This window comes from Anolis sagrei, chromosome 1 (assembly GCF_037176765.1).
Source record: "Anolis sagrei isolate rAnoSag1 chromosome 1, rAnoSag1.mat, whole genome shotgun sequence".
NCBI lineage: Eukaryota > Metazoa > Chordata > Lepidosauria > Squamata > Dactyloidae > Anolis > Anolis sagrei.
The window spans coordinates 301,141,509-301,156,860 of record NC_090021.1 but is presented as its reverse complement, the minus strand read 5'-3'; the positions used below and the strand labels follow the sequence as shown (position 1 = coordinate 301,156,860).

Below are 15,352 nucleotides of genomic sequence, written 5' to 3'. Positions count from 1 at the left end.
TTTGTTTTCATAGTTCCATATTAATGAAATGAAATAAATAGTATGATTTACTTTCCATCAACTGCAGAGCCTCCCTGCTTTGCTATACACTGTTTCATTCTTCAACAGAAGTAACAATGGAACGTGTGGCATTCACATTATTGCACATGTAAAAGGGCTAAATCCTTCTGCTCTTTTGAAAACTATTTTGAAATGAAAAGGCAATATTAAATGAGAAACTTGTTTAAGTATAAAGGAGGGCAAGCACACATGAGGGAGAATGATTTTGCCATATAGAAACAGAGAAACAGAGTGTGAACCTGTTGTCACTGAAACCAATTGAACCAAAAGGAACCCTAGTAAAATGATTAACATAGGATTCCAAGAAAGGTTAACACAAGAGACCAAGAAAAACTATTTCAGGTGCTTTATCACTCTTTATATTCACAGGTCTTGAACAAATAAAACTCTCTCATTCCTATCAATACTTGATAATCTTCACACTAACATGTGACATTAGTCATCAGAATTAGTCACTATCTCCATGTTACATTTCGAAACTGACATTCTGAACCCAATTCTTAGTTACTTTGTCAAGTACCTGACAGAAATATGCTGGGAACTCCCTATTATTTTGTTGCACAAAATGAATAACAGAGGTTACATCGGGTGTGTTTCCTGAAATGAACCATGTTTATTCACACATATATAACCAAAACTTCCTAATTACCCCTGACATTTTTGTAGCATGAAAGGAAAACAGAACTGACTTCAAAATACTTAGTCTTAGAGCAACCTGCTGTGACCTGTTTCGTAGTACATACTTAGGCACAAATCCTGCATGAACACCACAAATATAGCAACAGGTCTTTCCAGCAGATATTAGTTATTAGTATTGCAAACCTCTTCATCTGAGATTATTTAGTCAGGGACTCCCTGACATCCCACCCTAAAGTGTCTGTATTTGTTCTAGTTATAGCTCTACAAAGAAATCCTCCCCTTAGGTTCCTTCTTACTTTACAGTCAGAATGTCCCAAGGGACAAAGTACTTAGAATACATTTGGTCCCATATTTTTTTGGAAATTGAGTATACATTTGGAATTTTGAGAGTATCATGTGGACATGTTCACAAAATGGCTCCTAAGTGTCTGCAGTGTAAGCATTGAGACAAAACCATTTTACTGCTGTCTCGTGTGTATGTGTCTTCAAGTCACCATAAGTCAACAGTTGACTTGAGGACACATACACATACAACAGTAAAATTGGGGTCCAATAAAAAATGTTTATATCTTGTTCACCATCTTACCTCTTGAGGACTTGGCCTAATAAAGATACTGTCCAAATACTTTTGATTTAATTACAGCCAATATAGTTATCTCTTCTTTTCTTTTTTTACTAATCTGAGGTTGCTATTAAAATGTTATAAGGGTCAGTTAGTTTTATAGGACTCTTTTTTTAGGATGGATATTATGCTAAATGCCAAGAGGGTATGACTGGGAATATGATAGACAAAGTTGACCCCATTATACTTTTGGAAATATATTTATTTTTTAAAATGACTAATGAAATCATGTAAGAGTATATTGTGTAGGCAAGAAGTTTTTATATTACCAATTGGAACTCCCCCTCCCCAAATAAAGTATGTTTGATTGTTTACAGACATTAGAAATTTCCGCCACCTTCTATGAGCCATTTCCTGTACTCCTACAAGCTGAAACCATTTGAGTTGGTTCCACTCCTAGTTCTTTAGCAAAGGAAAAGTATGTTTCATGAAAGCCTGTGCTGAAATAAATTGATTAGGATTAAAGATGTCATAAGATTCTCTTTTCCTTACTTTTTAAAAGACCCCTTAACAGTTTTTGTCTCCAGAGGATATTTCACCACCTGTATTTATGACTCCGTTCCTTTATGAGCTTCTCCCCCACAAACAATCTGCTCCATCCCTATCTCATCCTGATTTTAGTATTTTTAGTATTTTAGTTTTTATCTTGCACATACAGCCCGCTCATTGTTATGTTATTTTATTTTAATGTGTATGATTTTGATTTATCGTCTTTGTACTCATATGTTGTATGTATTTTACTGTGTTGTTATTGTGTTTTGGTTTTACTTTATTGTAATATGCTGTTGGGCTTGGCCTCCTGTAAGTTGCCCCGAGTCCCCATTGGGGAGATGGTGGCGAGGTATTAAATAAAGATTATTATTCTTATTCTTATTATAATTATTATTATTATTATTATTATTATTATTATTATTATAGTCAGTGTAAAAACTAGAGCTGTTCTGGTTGTTATATCTTTACTATGGAAGTCTACAGACTTGCATATTGTGTTAAACACAGGATCACTTGTTTATATAAGAGGGATTCAGTGAACTGACCAACTTTTATAACTCTTTCACTATTTCACTTATATTTCAAAATTTGCTTTATGTGTTATTGGCTTCAGTACTTAATAATTGCTTTAGTTCAATTGGAAACACCATTTGTGTACCTGTTTTATATGTATTATTATTGCAAAACATAGTATTAGATTACATACAAGATTACTATAATCTGCAACATGCCTTAAGGCCCCTTTTAAAATTGAATAAATAAATCTTGATACATTTGTTTGAGGTCTTGGGATGCTTAGCCAGCACTCCAAACAGCCTTTCTTGAAAGACCAAGAAGAAGCCAACCCTAGATCAATACAGAATAAAAGGAACACAAGGAATATAGTGAGGAGGGGTAATTAGGAATCAAAATGAGTAGGTGACAATAAAGAAACTGGACTAAAAGGATATGCAAGAAGACAGAGAGGTTGCCCACATTCCTAATTAACTCAGCCAGAACAGAACAACCAAAACAGGAAAATTATTAAATATTATATTACCTGGTAAGCAATCTGCCCCTAAGTCCCTCCGGGGAGTTAGAGCAGAACATAAATATAATAATAATAATAATAATAACAATAATAATAATAATAATAATAATAATAATAATAATATTTTAACTCAATTTGCAAAGCAACATTAAAAACACTTTGTCCCAATTACTGGATCAGATCAAGTTTGCAGATGACACCAAATTGGGAGGGATAGCTAAAACTTCAAAAGGCAGGATCAGAATTCAAAACAACCGTTAACAGATTAGAGAGCTGAGCTAAAACTAATAAAATGAATTTCAACAACGAGAAATGTAGGATACAACACTTAGGCAGAAAAAAATGAAATGCACAGATACAGGATAGGTGACGCTTGGCTCGACAATGGTCCGTGTGAAAGGGATCTTGAATTCTTAGTGGACCACAGGTTAAATATGAGCCAACAATGTGATGCAGCAGCTAAAAAGCCAATGGGATTTTGGACTGCATCAAAAAGGAGTATAGTTTCTAGCGAACAAGGGAAGTAATGGTGTCCTTTGATCAGACCTCACACCTGGAATACTGTGCATGGCAGGGGGCTGGACTAGATGGCCCATGTGGTCTTTTCCAACTTTATAATTCTATGATCCTTTTTCTAACAGTTGCTAATCAGGTGTGGTTGCCAATAGATTTGAGAATTAAAAGGTTAGCATAAACCTTTAAATGCAGAGGTTGTTTCCAAAAGGTGCCCGATCCAAAAAGAAAATTTGAAAAATGAGTTAAAGGTGCAGCACATTGTTGGCTAGGAGTAGAATATTAGGTACAGATCTAATGTATCTAATGTATCACTTCAGTACAGAGTTTAGAAAATTGCATTTTATAGCAAAATAATGCATATCCTTAGGATGTTTTTTTCATTTATTGTAAAATTTGTTTAGATATATTTAGTACCTTTAGGAATCGAGCTCCACAAATATTTCTCTGTGAAAGTAGTATGAATGAGAGAAAGAAAGATATGACATATTTAGGAAAGAGAAGATTAATTTTTGCATGAGTTTTTAAAATAATATTTGGGGAAAATGCTCAATTAAGTTGGATTTAAACTAATTTTTTTTAAAGTTTGATTTTAAAAATGAGAGTGCTGAGAAGAGGATGGAAACAACTGAATCACTTTAATGGCTCATTAAGTTGTTAGCACATTCTTTTGTCTAACAAACAAATCAGTGGAAGATGATGATTACTAGCTAACATTACATTCAAATTAATATGAAAAAGTCAAATGCCAAGTGGAGTGCATCATCATCCTTAACATGCACTGTTAGAAGCAGCAAGCAGAGAACACAAGACAAGATATGTCAATAGAGATGACTAGTATTGTCAAAGCCTTTCATGACCAGAAGTGTTGTGTGGCTATATGGCCGTGTTCTAGCAGCATTTTCTACTAGTTTTAGGTTGATGACTAGTTTTAGGTTCTTAAACTGGAGACTGTTTTTCATTCAAGCTCTGCTTAGCATGAGAGAATACAAAACAGTAATGTTTCCTATCCTACTGCTCTATCACAAATAAAGGTGGGGAGCATTGATGGTGGCAGGGCCTCTAGAAATGTATATTCAGATCTGTATATGACACACCGTTGACTTAGATTGGGTGCATTTATTTTATTTGTTGAATCAATATCCAGCTTTTCTGCCAAGATGAGATTACAACTTTGCAACTGAATTGCCTTACAGCTCATATATATGTGAACTTTCCAGCTAAACCCTATATACCCCATTAATTGAAGTTTACAGAATTTGCATTCCCTTTTTAAAAGAACCCAAAGAGATGGTTCCTAGCACTAATAATAGGAACGTGGGTTTTCTAGAAAATGCAGAACTGGAAAATTTTCCAGTGCTGTAAATCATGTCATCTGGTTTAGCGCATGCAGTTTAAATGTGAGATTCAACGGGACAGTGGCGCAGCTGGTTGAGTGTCAGCTGCATTAAGATCACTTCTGATCAAAAGGTCATGAGTTCGAAGCCATCCCAGGTCGAGTGAGCTTCTGACTAATTGTTTAGCCTGTTGTCGACCTTTGCAACCCGAAAGACTGTTGCATCTGTCAAGGAGGAAAATTAGGTACCACTTATGTGTGGGGAGGCTAATTTAACTAATTCTTGAGGCCATAAAAAAGACTCCAGCAAAGCATGCGAGGAATGCAGAGGGACTTCATCAGTGTCGCAGATGGACGATGAAAACGACAGCTCCCCTGGTGGCCAGAATAAGTTAAATAGCCTCTGACTGTCTGCCTATCTGTTGTGTGTCTTTGGCATTGAATGTTTGCCATATATGTGTACACTGTAATCCGCCCTGAGTCCCCTGCGGGGTGAGAAGGGCGGAATATAAGCACTGCAAATAAATAAATAAATAAATTCAAGGTTTGTGGATATTTTTGTTACTGGAATATTTGTAACAATATATATATTTGCCTTATATTTCACCAAAAACTTTATTTCGCTGAGTCTAACTGTAGAGCCTTTAGCTTCGCTTACTTTCTCCATTATTTATTAATATCATTTGAAACTGGAAAGAAAATTGGACTTATTATAACAGGTTGAACTTTCTACTAAACTAAAGAATAGAGGTAAGTCTTGGGGCACAAGCTACTTATCCTATTGTCTCTTCATTATGTGCATTTCTTGACTGAGGAACAAGCAATTTTGTAAAATAAAAACAGGGTTAACAATGCATTCATTTGTTCGTCTATTCTTCTGGATATTAGGATTATCGATACTTGCCTCTTTAGTGGAATAAATACTGTACGTCTTCATATTCTATATTCAGGACATCTATCATGACTAACTGAAGTATAACAGCCCAGACAACTATAGTTAAATGTAAATGTTAACCAAAAGGAACTGTACAGCAATTTCTAGTAATTAAAAAATACAGGCATCATGGTAGAACAACATATTAGAAGGCTGCAAATTGATTACATTGTTGTATGGACTTCCTGTAAAAGCTTGTAAATGTGGCATGGTAAAGTAAAGGTTTCCCTTAACATTAAGTCCAGTCATGTCCGACTCTGGGGGGTGGTGCTCATCTCCATTTCCAAGCCGAAGAGCCGGTGTTGTCCATAGACACCTCCAAGGTCATGTGGCCAGCATGACTGCGTGGAGCGCTGTTACCTTCCTGCAGAAGAGGTACTTATTGATCTACTCACATTTGCATGTTTTTGAACTACTAGGTTGGCAGGTTGAGGCTAACAGCGGGAGCTCACCCTGCTCCCCAGATTCGAACCACCAACTTTTCGGTCAGCAAGTTCAGCAGCTTCGCCACCAGGGGCATGGTATTTGTATATAAAAGCCTAATCTGGAAGTTAGCCAGCAAGGTGCAATTGTTTGAATGTTAGGCTATGAATCTGGAGACTCAGATTCAAATCCTGGCTCAGCCATGGAAGCCCACTGTGTGACCTTGGGTAATTCACAATCTCAGGAAGGCCAAGGTAAAGGGAGATTTCATCTGAACAAATCTAGCCAGGTTCGTGTTTCCTGAGAATGACCATAAGTCAAATATTATTTGAAGGCACACAAGAACAACAATATGATAGCAACCCTAAATTGCAATTCACTAGAAGTGCACCTTCTTCATAATACTGTAGCATGAGTCAGGTTTATGACCTTAATTATGTCCTGGCTTAGAAATATTAAACATTTTCTAACAGCGCTTATCTAAAAAAAAAGGTAGTACAATAAAAGTGATCCCAAAGAGAATTAACAATAACAGAATCATGCTCAACAATTAATTTACATGTAATACACATAAAGCACCTGAGTTGATTCACAGTGTGACTAAATAGAGAGGGGAATGCCAATGACGTGTGTGCATGTCTTATAGTGAGTCACTGTGGCATTGCAAGAATGAACAAGTGTACATCCACCTGATTACAAATACAAAACACCCTAACGGGCATTAAAAATAAAGAGACAAGCAGTTGCAGTCATTTCCACAAGGGCTATGTATGTTGTATAACCCAAATAGAGCTCCTGGGCTTCTTTACCACAATGGAAGAGCCTTTCCCAACTTCCCAAGACAATGAATTTGCAGGTTTAGTGAGGAGGCTTCTGGCAGGCTTGATTTAATCAGTGTTTCCCTCTCAAGAACCCTGGCTTCTCAGAGGCAGGAAGAGCAATAAATCAGGCTCAGGTTGGAAGCAGCACCTGCAGCACTTGAAGGGAAGTTTCTCCTAGGTTATCACACTTGGACTCAGATTGACACTGAACTTCATCCCTGAAATGTTTTCCCATAAATGTCATTATTTATTTCTTAATTCTAGGGGTTTGTCTTTCTCCTTACGTCACCATAATATGAGGATTACTACTCTTTAAAATAGTCAGTGCCTCATACATTATAGTTTATTTTATGGAATACTGAAAAGTGTAGAAAGTGCAAGGATGCTGCACCTTGTGGTTCTGATTAAAAATGATCTACTCCAATCAATACAGTATATTAAACTGCAACAGTTATATTTTAATGTTCGGAAAATCCTAGATCATCATCTCCATAATTTCTGATACAGCTAGTCATTAACATATGAAAACTGCAACATCAGCACCATCTAGTGGGGTTATTTTCCATACAAAGAATGCATAAAATACAATGTGATTTTCTAACTCCTAAAGATCTTTTAATACAAGGATGAGAACCCCATGGCCTTCCAGATGTTGTTGAATTGCCATTTCAGTCAGTATTTGTCACTACTGCCAATGGTTAGGGTTCACAAAACTTATAAGCCCACATCTGGAAATCTACTATTTGCCATTTCCTGATAATGTTTTTGTTGTTCTGCTATATCTTGGGATGTTTAAATTTTGCAAAATACCAAGTAGACAAATTCATGAATAACTGCCAAGTTATCACTGACAATATAGAACGGTGTGCTCAAAATCATACAATAAACCTGGTGAGACCCTCACCTTATCTCATCTGTAAAAACTTTTCAGAAATGCTTATGATGCATAAAAGTAAAAAAAAAAAAACAGAAAAAGAAATTCGTATCAAAAGCCTGGTTACTCAAATGTCTGCTTAAAAACATTAAGAACAGCTGCCTGACATTTCACATGTGGACATATTGTAGCTTATACACTTCATTCTATAGCAAACATAAATTTGATGATATTTGTTATGGTATTAAATGCTATTAAGCCTCAAGGAGGTGGCATGGGAGACCATTCAGCTATATGCCCAACTATAGATGAGCAAACAAAGAATCATATAAACAGAATCGGAGAAGACCACAAGGCCATCCAGTCCAACCCTCTACCACACAGGAATCAAAGCACTCCTGACAGATGGCCATCCGATCTGTATTTAAACACATTTTAAACACAAAATGATCTTTCAGAGCAATGTTAACATACACAGATATTAAATAGTGCAACTTACCTGGGGAGTTGTTTTCCGAAATGTGTCAGTCCCTTGTATAACATCCTTTATTATTTTTTCTTTGAGAATGTCATATTCATCTTCAGTCAAATTAATACTTTCCAAGAACTGCTCACAAGATGAACACTGTCCACTGCCATGCCAATAAAAATGACACAACATTGGGTTTATCAGCAATTTATAAAACAGCAGCATTTCAAAAGTCGATTCCTCCTAATATAACAAGCTAAGTGGCCCCGTATTTAAGAGCATGCCTGGTAACCAGGCAGGCAAAGATCTCCTTTGGTAATATGGCAGTAGGAAGTAATACTTCATTCTAGTAAATTTTGTGAGTTATTGATAAAAATGAATCCTAGATTAGCTAAACAGGTGTATGTATAAATCTCTAGATCCTAATCTTGCAGAACAATATTCCAGTGGCCTCATGTCAAGACAGCCATGAAGTCTGGCTTTGACCTGAATGCGCCTGGTCAACCTGGAGCATGTATGCTTCTTTCTCCAGCAGGGCATGAGGAGATTCAGAGTTCCGGCTTCCAAAAAACTGCATCCCCATCAAAATGCAGACTACAGTCAGTCTTAATTATAGTTTACTGAAACACACCAGCTTTGTAACCCATGGCCTGAAACAGATGTTTTTCAGTAAATCATAATTAAGATTAACCAGAGGTTTCTTTTTTATTCAGACACAATACTAAACTACAATAAAAATGGAAGTGAATGCTTCCGATCTTGTTTTTAATCATGTCAGAGGAAGCTCATTTTACCTAGCCACTTAGTGCCTCACCAAAAGGTTGGGGACACTAAAAAAGTGACACATAAAGAGAATTGATCTGATGACATCAATAGAACTTAATGAAATGTAACTTTGAGACATGCATCAGAAAAATCTAAAAGAACAAAAATATTATATATATGGTAGCTTGAAATTAAGACCATAAATAGCTTTACCTATTTTTCACAGTAGTTAAGTTCCCCTTCCACTTTTCACCTGGAATGCTACAAAAGATTGCACAAAAGTTAACAAACAAATCAATTTAACCCATGGCCAAAAGAAACACTCCTCACATTACATCAAAACTATGTCTACCATCTTTCCTGTAAATAAAGCTTTTCCAGCATTACAAACCTTACATTTAACAAGCATGTGCAGAAGGGATGTTAACTGTGCAGCCTCTTAACCATTCTTGAACTGCTTCTCCAAGCTACCCTGGACAGCAGATAGTGAACATGAGAAATTACAATCAACAACTTCTGGAGAACTGCACATTTCTCATCCCTGATTAATTAAAAGTACAACTTCAGTTATAAGCACATTTGACACAGACTTTGAAAACAAATAAATGTGCTGCAACATGTTTTCAATTAATTTATTTTATGCATATATTATCAATAGGATACACCAAAACATTTAAAATCATCCCCAGTGACCAACAGTATATGTTATTATTATGATGAGGTCCTAAAGAATGCTGGAAAAAATTGATTGTTTTCCACACAGTGGTTTGGTTTTTTAAAAATTATGTGGCTGAACTCAGATTTCTTAAGCCCAATTGTGCATACAAATATAAATATAGAGAAAGGTATATGTGTATGTATATATATACACACACACACCCTCCAAAACACATACACACTGGGAGTCAGAAAGAAGTCTTTTCTCCCTCTCTCTTGCTAAAGGTGCTTTATTCATGAAGACTTTTCTCACAAAAATATTGTGGCCATATCATAGCATTGGAGAGCCAATGTGGTGCAGTGGTTGTACACTGGAATAGGACTCTGGAGACCAGAGTACAAATAATCAATCAGCCACATATTCTCTCAACCTCAGAAGAAGGCAAAGGCAAGCCCACTGTAAATAAACCTTTCAATAAAATCTCAGTGACAGGTTTGCCTTAGGATAGCCATTAACTGGAAACAACCTGAAGGCACACAACAAGTCCAATAATGTACTATAACCTATAATAGGTATAAAGAGATAAACATCAGATACCTTCAGATAAATGGATCAGTAGCCTAAGCAAATATGATTCAATTTTTATAAAAGACAATCTTCATACAAGAATCTGGCTAAATGAAAATAACCTGTGACTAACTCACCTTTCAAACCAGTGCTTTATACTTTCCATAAGAGCTTCTCCAGGATATACTTGATTACTTCTTAAATAATTAAGGATGTACATGAGTTCATTTTTTAAATCAGCATCGTTTACACATTTGCCAGCATCAAAGAAAAACTGCAGGACGTCTAAGTTTGGTGTCACATCCTTAGCTAGCATCTCGTGAAATAACGTACATGCCGGATTTATTTCCCTGTTTGCAAGGGCTGCCTTGATGCAGTCTCCATAGTTTCCCTTTGAAGGGGTTATGAATTTTTTGAGTTCCTCTAGCAGTACCAAGGCGTCCCTCCAGCGCTGCGAATCACTCAGGCCTTTGATGAGAAGACTAGATGCTGATGTTTCTAAAGTTTTAAATCTGGCTTTCATAATGTCATGAACATCATAAATCTCCTTTGTCTGCTTCTGAGAAACACACAGAACCAAATATTTCACTAGAAGATTATACCCAATATCTCCATCTCGCTGTGCCACTGCAGCTAGTAAAGACTTGGCCACCTCTATGGGGCTATTGTGAGCAATCATTTGTGCAAACATAAACTCTTCAAACTGTTTATATCCCTGGAATTCCTCCATCAACTTTCCCCACTCCTCGGCACTTAGGGGCTTTTCTGGAGGGGAGAGTGTTGTCTTCTTACCCGAAATAATAGGCTGCTCTCCATTTGACAAGTCTGCAAGCACAGCTCTCTTCTTGGAGGCTCCAGCAGAAAACACATTGAAAGGAGAAGAATAATCTTTGCCAGTCCTTCTCTCCCCTTTTCCTTCATCTCTTCCTTTAGATCGCCACATGGAAGTGCCTGGTTTGGGATCCACTGGATTTTTTATCCTCTGATTTGATGTGGTAAATAAGAAGCACCCAAAAGTAGCAGGCAATTTTGGAGGTCTAGGATAGAACATGTGGTACTTCTTCAGTAGTGTCTGTAGGACACAGCTGTTTGTTTGAATAGAAAACATGATGTTGAAGAATTGAAAGAGAAAATCTTGAAGTGATAAACCTAGCAACAAATGTATGGAATATAAAAATATATTCAAAGCCTTGCCACAACTGAAAAATATGGCACAGGCCACCAGTTATGTTTCATTAGTTTTTACAGTCTTCATGATTGTTTCAGAATGTAAAGAACGTGTGATATAAGTTCATCTTTAACATTCCCACCATATCTTCACACTTGAATGCTGAAGTAGGCAGAATGAGGTGAGCTTTTCAGTCAAAGCAGGTCAGGCTACATAAAAAAAGGAAACATACGAGAATTTTTCTCCAAATTGTCACAAAATGAAATGCATCTTTGCAACCTGTAGTCAACATATACCCATCCATGCCTGCCTATTACAGCTTCTGTGCCTTATTTTCGACCACAGAATTCCTGTTCTTCAATGTTCAGCAGTATACCAGGGTGTTTAATAAAATAGACTTGATTTAAAATTGCTATCTTTACAATCAAGAACCACCCATGAATTAAATGCTTACTTCTTGAAAGGGTGGGGCACAGAGTTTCCAATGATTACCACTAGATCAAGGGTCCTCAAACTAAGGCCCAGGGGCCAGATATGGCCCTCCAAGGTCATTTACCCAGTCCTCGCACAGGGTCAACCTAAGTCTGAAACAACTTGAAAGCACACAACAACAACAATCCTATCTCATCAGCCAAAAGCAGTTTATACTTGTTAAAATCGTTCTTCATTTTAATTATTGTATTATTTTTAAGTGTTTTTGCACTACAAATAAGATATAGACAGTGTGCATAGGAATCCATTCTTTCTTTTTTTTTCAAATTATAATCCGGCCCTCCAACAGTTTGAGGGACTCTGACCGGGCCCTCTGTTTTAAAAGTTTGAGGACCCTTGCACTAGACTACTCTCCCAGTGCACAAACAGCCCCTGGTCTCAATCATTCACCAGATGGCAATCCACAACATAAGGCATTTTGTGTTCTACTGATCAGCAAGAGTAAATCAATACAAGTATATCATTACAAATTTGCAACGCTACGTCCCACTCTTTCAAGTGACAACAGTTTCATTCATGGCTGGTTCGTGGTTTCACAGATATAGTGATTTCAAATTGGGTTCATCTTTTTGAAACACTTTGCAGAATTATCTTCTATGGGAAAATATGTTTTGAAAGCCTGAAGAAATTAGAAGATTCAGAGGATTCACAAGGAGTGGTAGCTTTTGAGTCGCATTGAATCGCCTGTTTGAGCTGAAAAATGCGGTATAGAAATAAAGCAAATAATAAATAAATTTTCTCAGCCCCCTTCCACACAGATGAATAAAATCCCACATTATCTGCTTTGAACTGGAATATATGGCAGTGTGGACTCAGATAACCCAGTTCAAAGCAGATATATTAAGATTTTCTGCCTTGATATTTTGGGTTATATGGCTGTGTGGAAGGGTCCTCAGTTTTAAGTCTCCTTGACAAATCAAGAAAGCAATTCTGATAACAAGCCACTAGTGCTAGTTTGGTTTGGCTGTTTGGTCGACAATGTCTCTGGAACTCAGTGCTATCATGGACACTTTCTTGAATGCTTCCCCATATGGTATTCACACTATCATCAGCCTGATATGTTATTCCATCGGGTGATGGCTCGATCTACACTCCCAAATAATGTAGCTTGAACTGGTCAGTGTAGACCCCATAATGCAGCTCATGCAGTTCAAAGTGCATTATGTGGGTCTACACTGACGATTGCTAGCAAGCGCAATTCAAAGTGTTGGCTTTTACCCATAAAGTCCTAAACAGTTCTGGTCCAACTTCCCTGTCCAAATGCATCTCCCCTTATGTGCCAATGAGAACTGATGGGAAGGCCCTGATCTCGATTCCACCTCCTTTGAAAGCGCAATTGGTGGGGAAGAGAGATAAGGTCTTCTCAATGGTGTCCCATCAGCTGTGGAACTCCCTCCTCAGTGACATCAGGCAAGCCTCATCCCTCCTGATCTTCGGCGGGGCGGGGCGGGGAGGGGTGGGGTGGGGGAGCTAAAGACCTGGCTCTGAATGCAGGTGTTTGGAGAATAAGACTTTACGGATTTCGACATGGTCTGAATAAGGATTATGAACAAGGATTATGGATGAATTTAATTAAGCACTTTATATGTTATCAAGCTTTTTTTTTTTAGTGTATTTGCCCATGTGTTTTAATTGTTTTATAGTTGATGGGGCCTGCTTTTGTTGTTATGTTGTATATGGCATTGAATTTTGCTGGAGTTGTAAGTCGCCTTGAATCCCCTCCAGGTTAAAAATGCGGGGTATAATTGAAGCAAATAAGTAAATACACTGTATATATAATGCAGTTCAAACTGCAGTATTTGGCAGTGTCGATTCAGCATGAGAAAATCTCTTACTGTAATACAAATGGGTACAAATCAAGGATAAAAACAGAACCACAGATATTGCTGTTAATGGATTTCAGTTTTCTTACCACAAAATCTTATGCATGTATCTTCAAAAGTAAGCCCAATTGGAGTTACTCCTAAACAGGAATAGAAATCATTGAATCATAGAGTTGGAAGAGACCTTGTTGGCTATCCAGTACAACCCTCTGCCAAGAAGCAGGAAAATCGCATTCAAAGCGCCCAAGCAAAACACTGCAAAGCAGGTGGCCATCCAGCTTCTGTTTAAAAACCTCCAAAGAAGCAGCCTCCACCACATTCCGGGGTAGAGAGTTCCACTGCTGAACAGCTCTCATCCAACTCTCCAGACATTGTTTATCAATAACTTCCAAGTATTTTTCATTGACTCTCCTAGCCAAGGCTGCTGTACTTTGTGGTTCAACAACATTTGTACAATTCCGACCCCTGTTCCTAAGTTATAGCATTGCAGCCTTATAAACACTCAATGGGATGCAATGGAACTGGTGTGATTTAAGGCTTCAGAACTAAATTTAGGTCGAATTCTTGTGATTTCTGAGATTCTTATACAAAGGAATCATTGCAACACATAATGTACAGGATGACCCAAAAGTCTCCATACCTAGGGAGATATTTTGATATTTATATTTTAGTATTTTATACTTTCAGATATATAACACATAAAGAATGATTTTGTTATGAATATAAATAATTTGTAAATAAAGGTACATTTTGCTGCAATGTCCCATTTTCCCTATGTATGGCGACTTTTGGGGCACCCTGTATATTGTCTGTACTATGGCTGTAACTCAGATTACATTGTATATTATATATTGCTCGGTACCTACACATTTTATACTTTCTTGATAAGGCATTACCATAAATTAAAGCATAAATTAAACATAAATATTAAGGATTTAAATTGGTTTTACAATATTTATAAGCAATGGTCAATGCTCAAACAGTCAGGGTGAGTTATGCACCCCAGATTTCACTTTTGTCTTATTATAGGGATCTATCCTCCAGAGATTTTTCAATGCTTTTCAAATAACTCATTTATGTTCTTCCACTGACTCACCTCCTCCCAAATTTATCCCCTCATTCCTGTCTGAGGGCCCTTCCACACAGCTATATAAACAAGATATCAAGGCAGAAACTCCTATAATATCTGCTTTGAACTGGGTTATCTGAGTCCACACTGCCATATACTCCAATTCAAAGCAGAAAACGTGGGGTTTTATTCAGTTGTGTGGAAGAGGCCTGAGAAGAATCCACATTGCAGAATTAATGCAGTTTGAGATCACTTTAATTGCTATGACTGCATGCTATGGAATCCTGGAAATCCAGCACTCTTTGGCTAAAGGCCTTACAAAACTACAAATCCCTTGATTCCACAGCATTGAGCCAAACCTTCAACAGCTCCCAAAGAACATGACTAAACGCCGTCCAACCGACCTGATTGAACGAAGACAGAGATAATTTGTTACCTCTCATAAGACATTGAGCATTCAAAGGGAGAATCACGCTTGAAGCCTCCTCAGCTAATAAGAGCGCTCAAACAGCATCAGCTGACCTGTGCGGGTCTTCTCCAGAAATAGAGAAGCTGCGAGGGCCAGCCGCAGCCATGTCACTTAAGGGCCCACATTCC

General features: G+C 37.3%; 1 protein-coding gene across 4 annotated transcripts in view; it reads right to left on the bottom strand.

Moving 5' to 3' along the window:
* Nucleotides 1-15,340, bottom strand: part of PRORP (protein only RNase P catalytic subunit) — a 47,339-nt gene extending 31,999 nt beyond the window's left edge. The window contains exons 1-4 of one of the 4 annotated variants that reach the window (XM_067462879.1): nucleotides 15,192-15,340; nucleotides 10,341-11,288; nucleotides 9,192-9,239; nucleotides 8,244-8,376 (exon numbers count right to left, since the gene is read on the bottom strand). In XM_067462879.1, coding sequence (XP_067318980.1) covers nucleotides 8,244-8,376; nucleotides 9,192-9,239; nucleotides 10,341-11,288; nucleotides 15,192-15,205 — 1,143 coding nt within the window. In that variant the 5' untranslated portion in view covers nucleotides 15,206-15,340. Of the gene's footprint in view, nucleotides 1-8,243; nucleotides 8,377-9,191; nucleotides 9,240-10,340; nucleotides 11,581-15,159 lie in introns of all 4 variants that reach the window. The other 3 variants (XM_067462878.1, XM_060759218.2, XM_067462880.1) reach the window with 3 other exon arrangements.
* Between the last annotated feature and the right edge of the window lie 12 nt (nucleotides 15,341-15,352).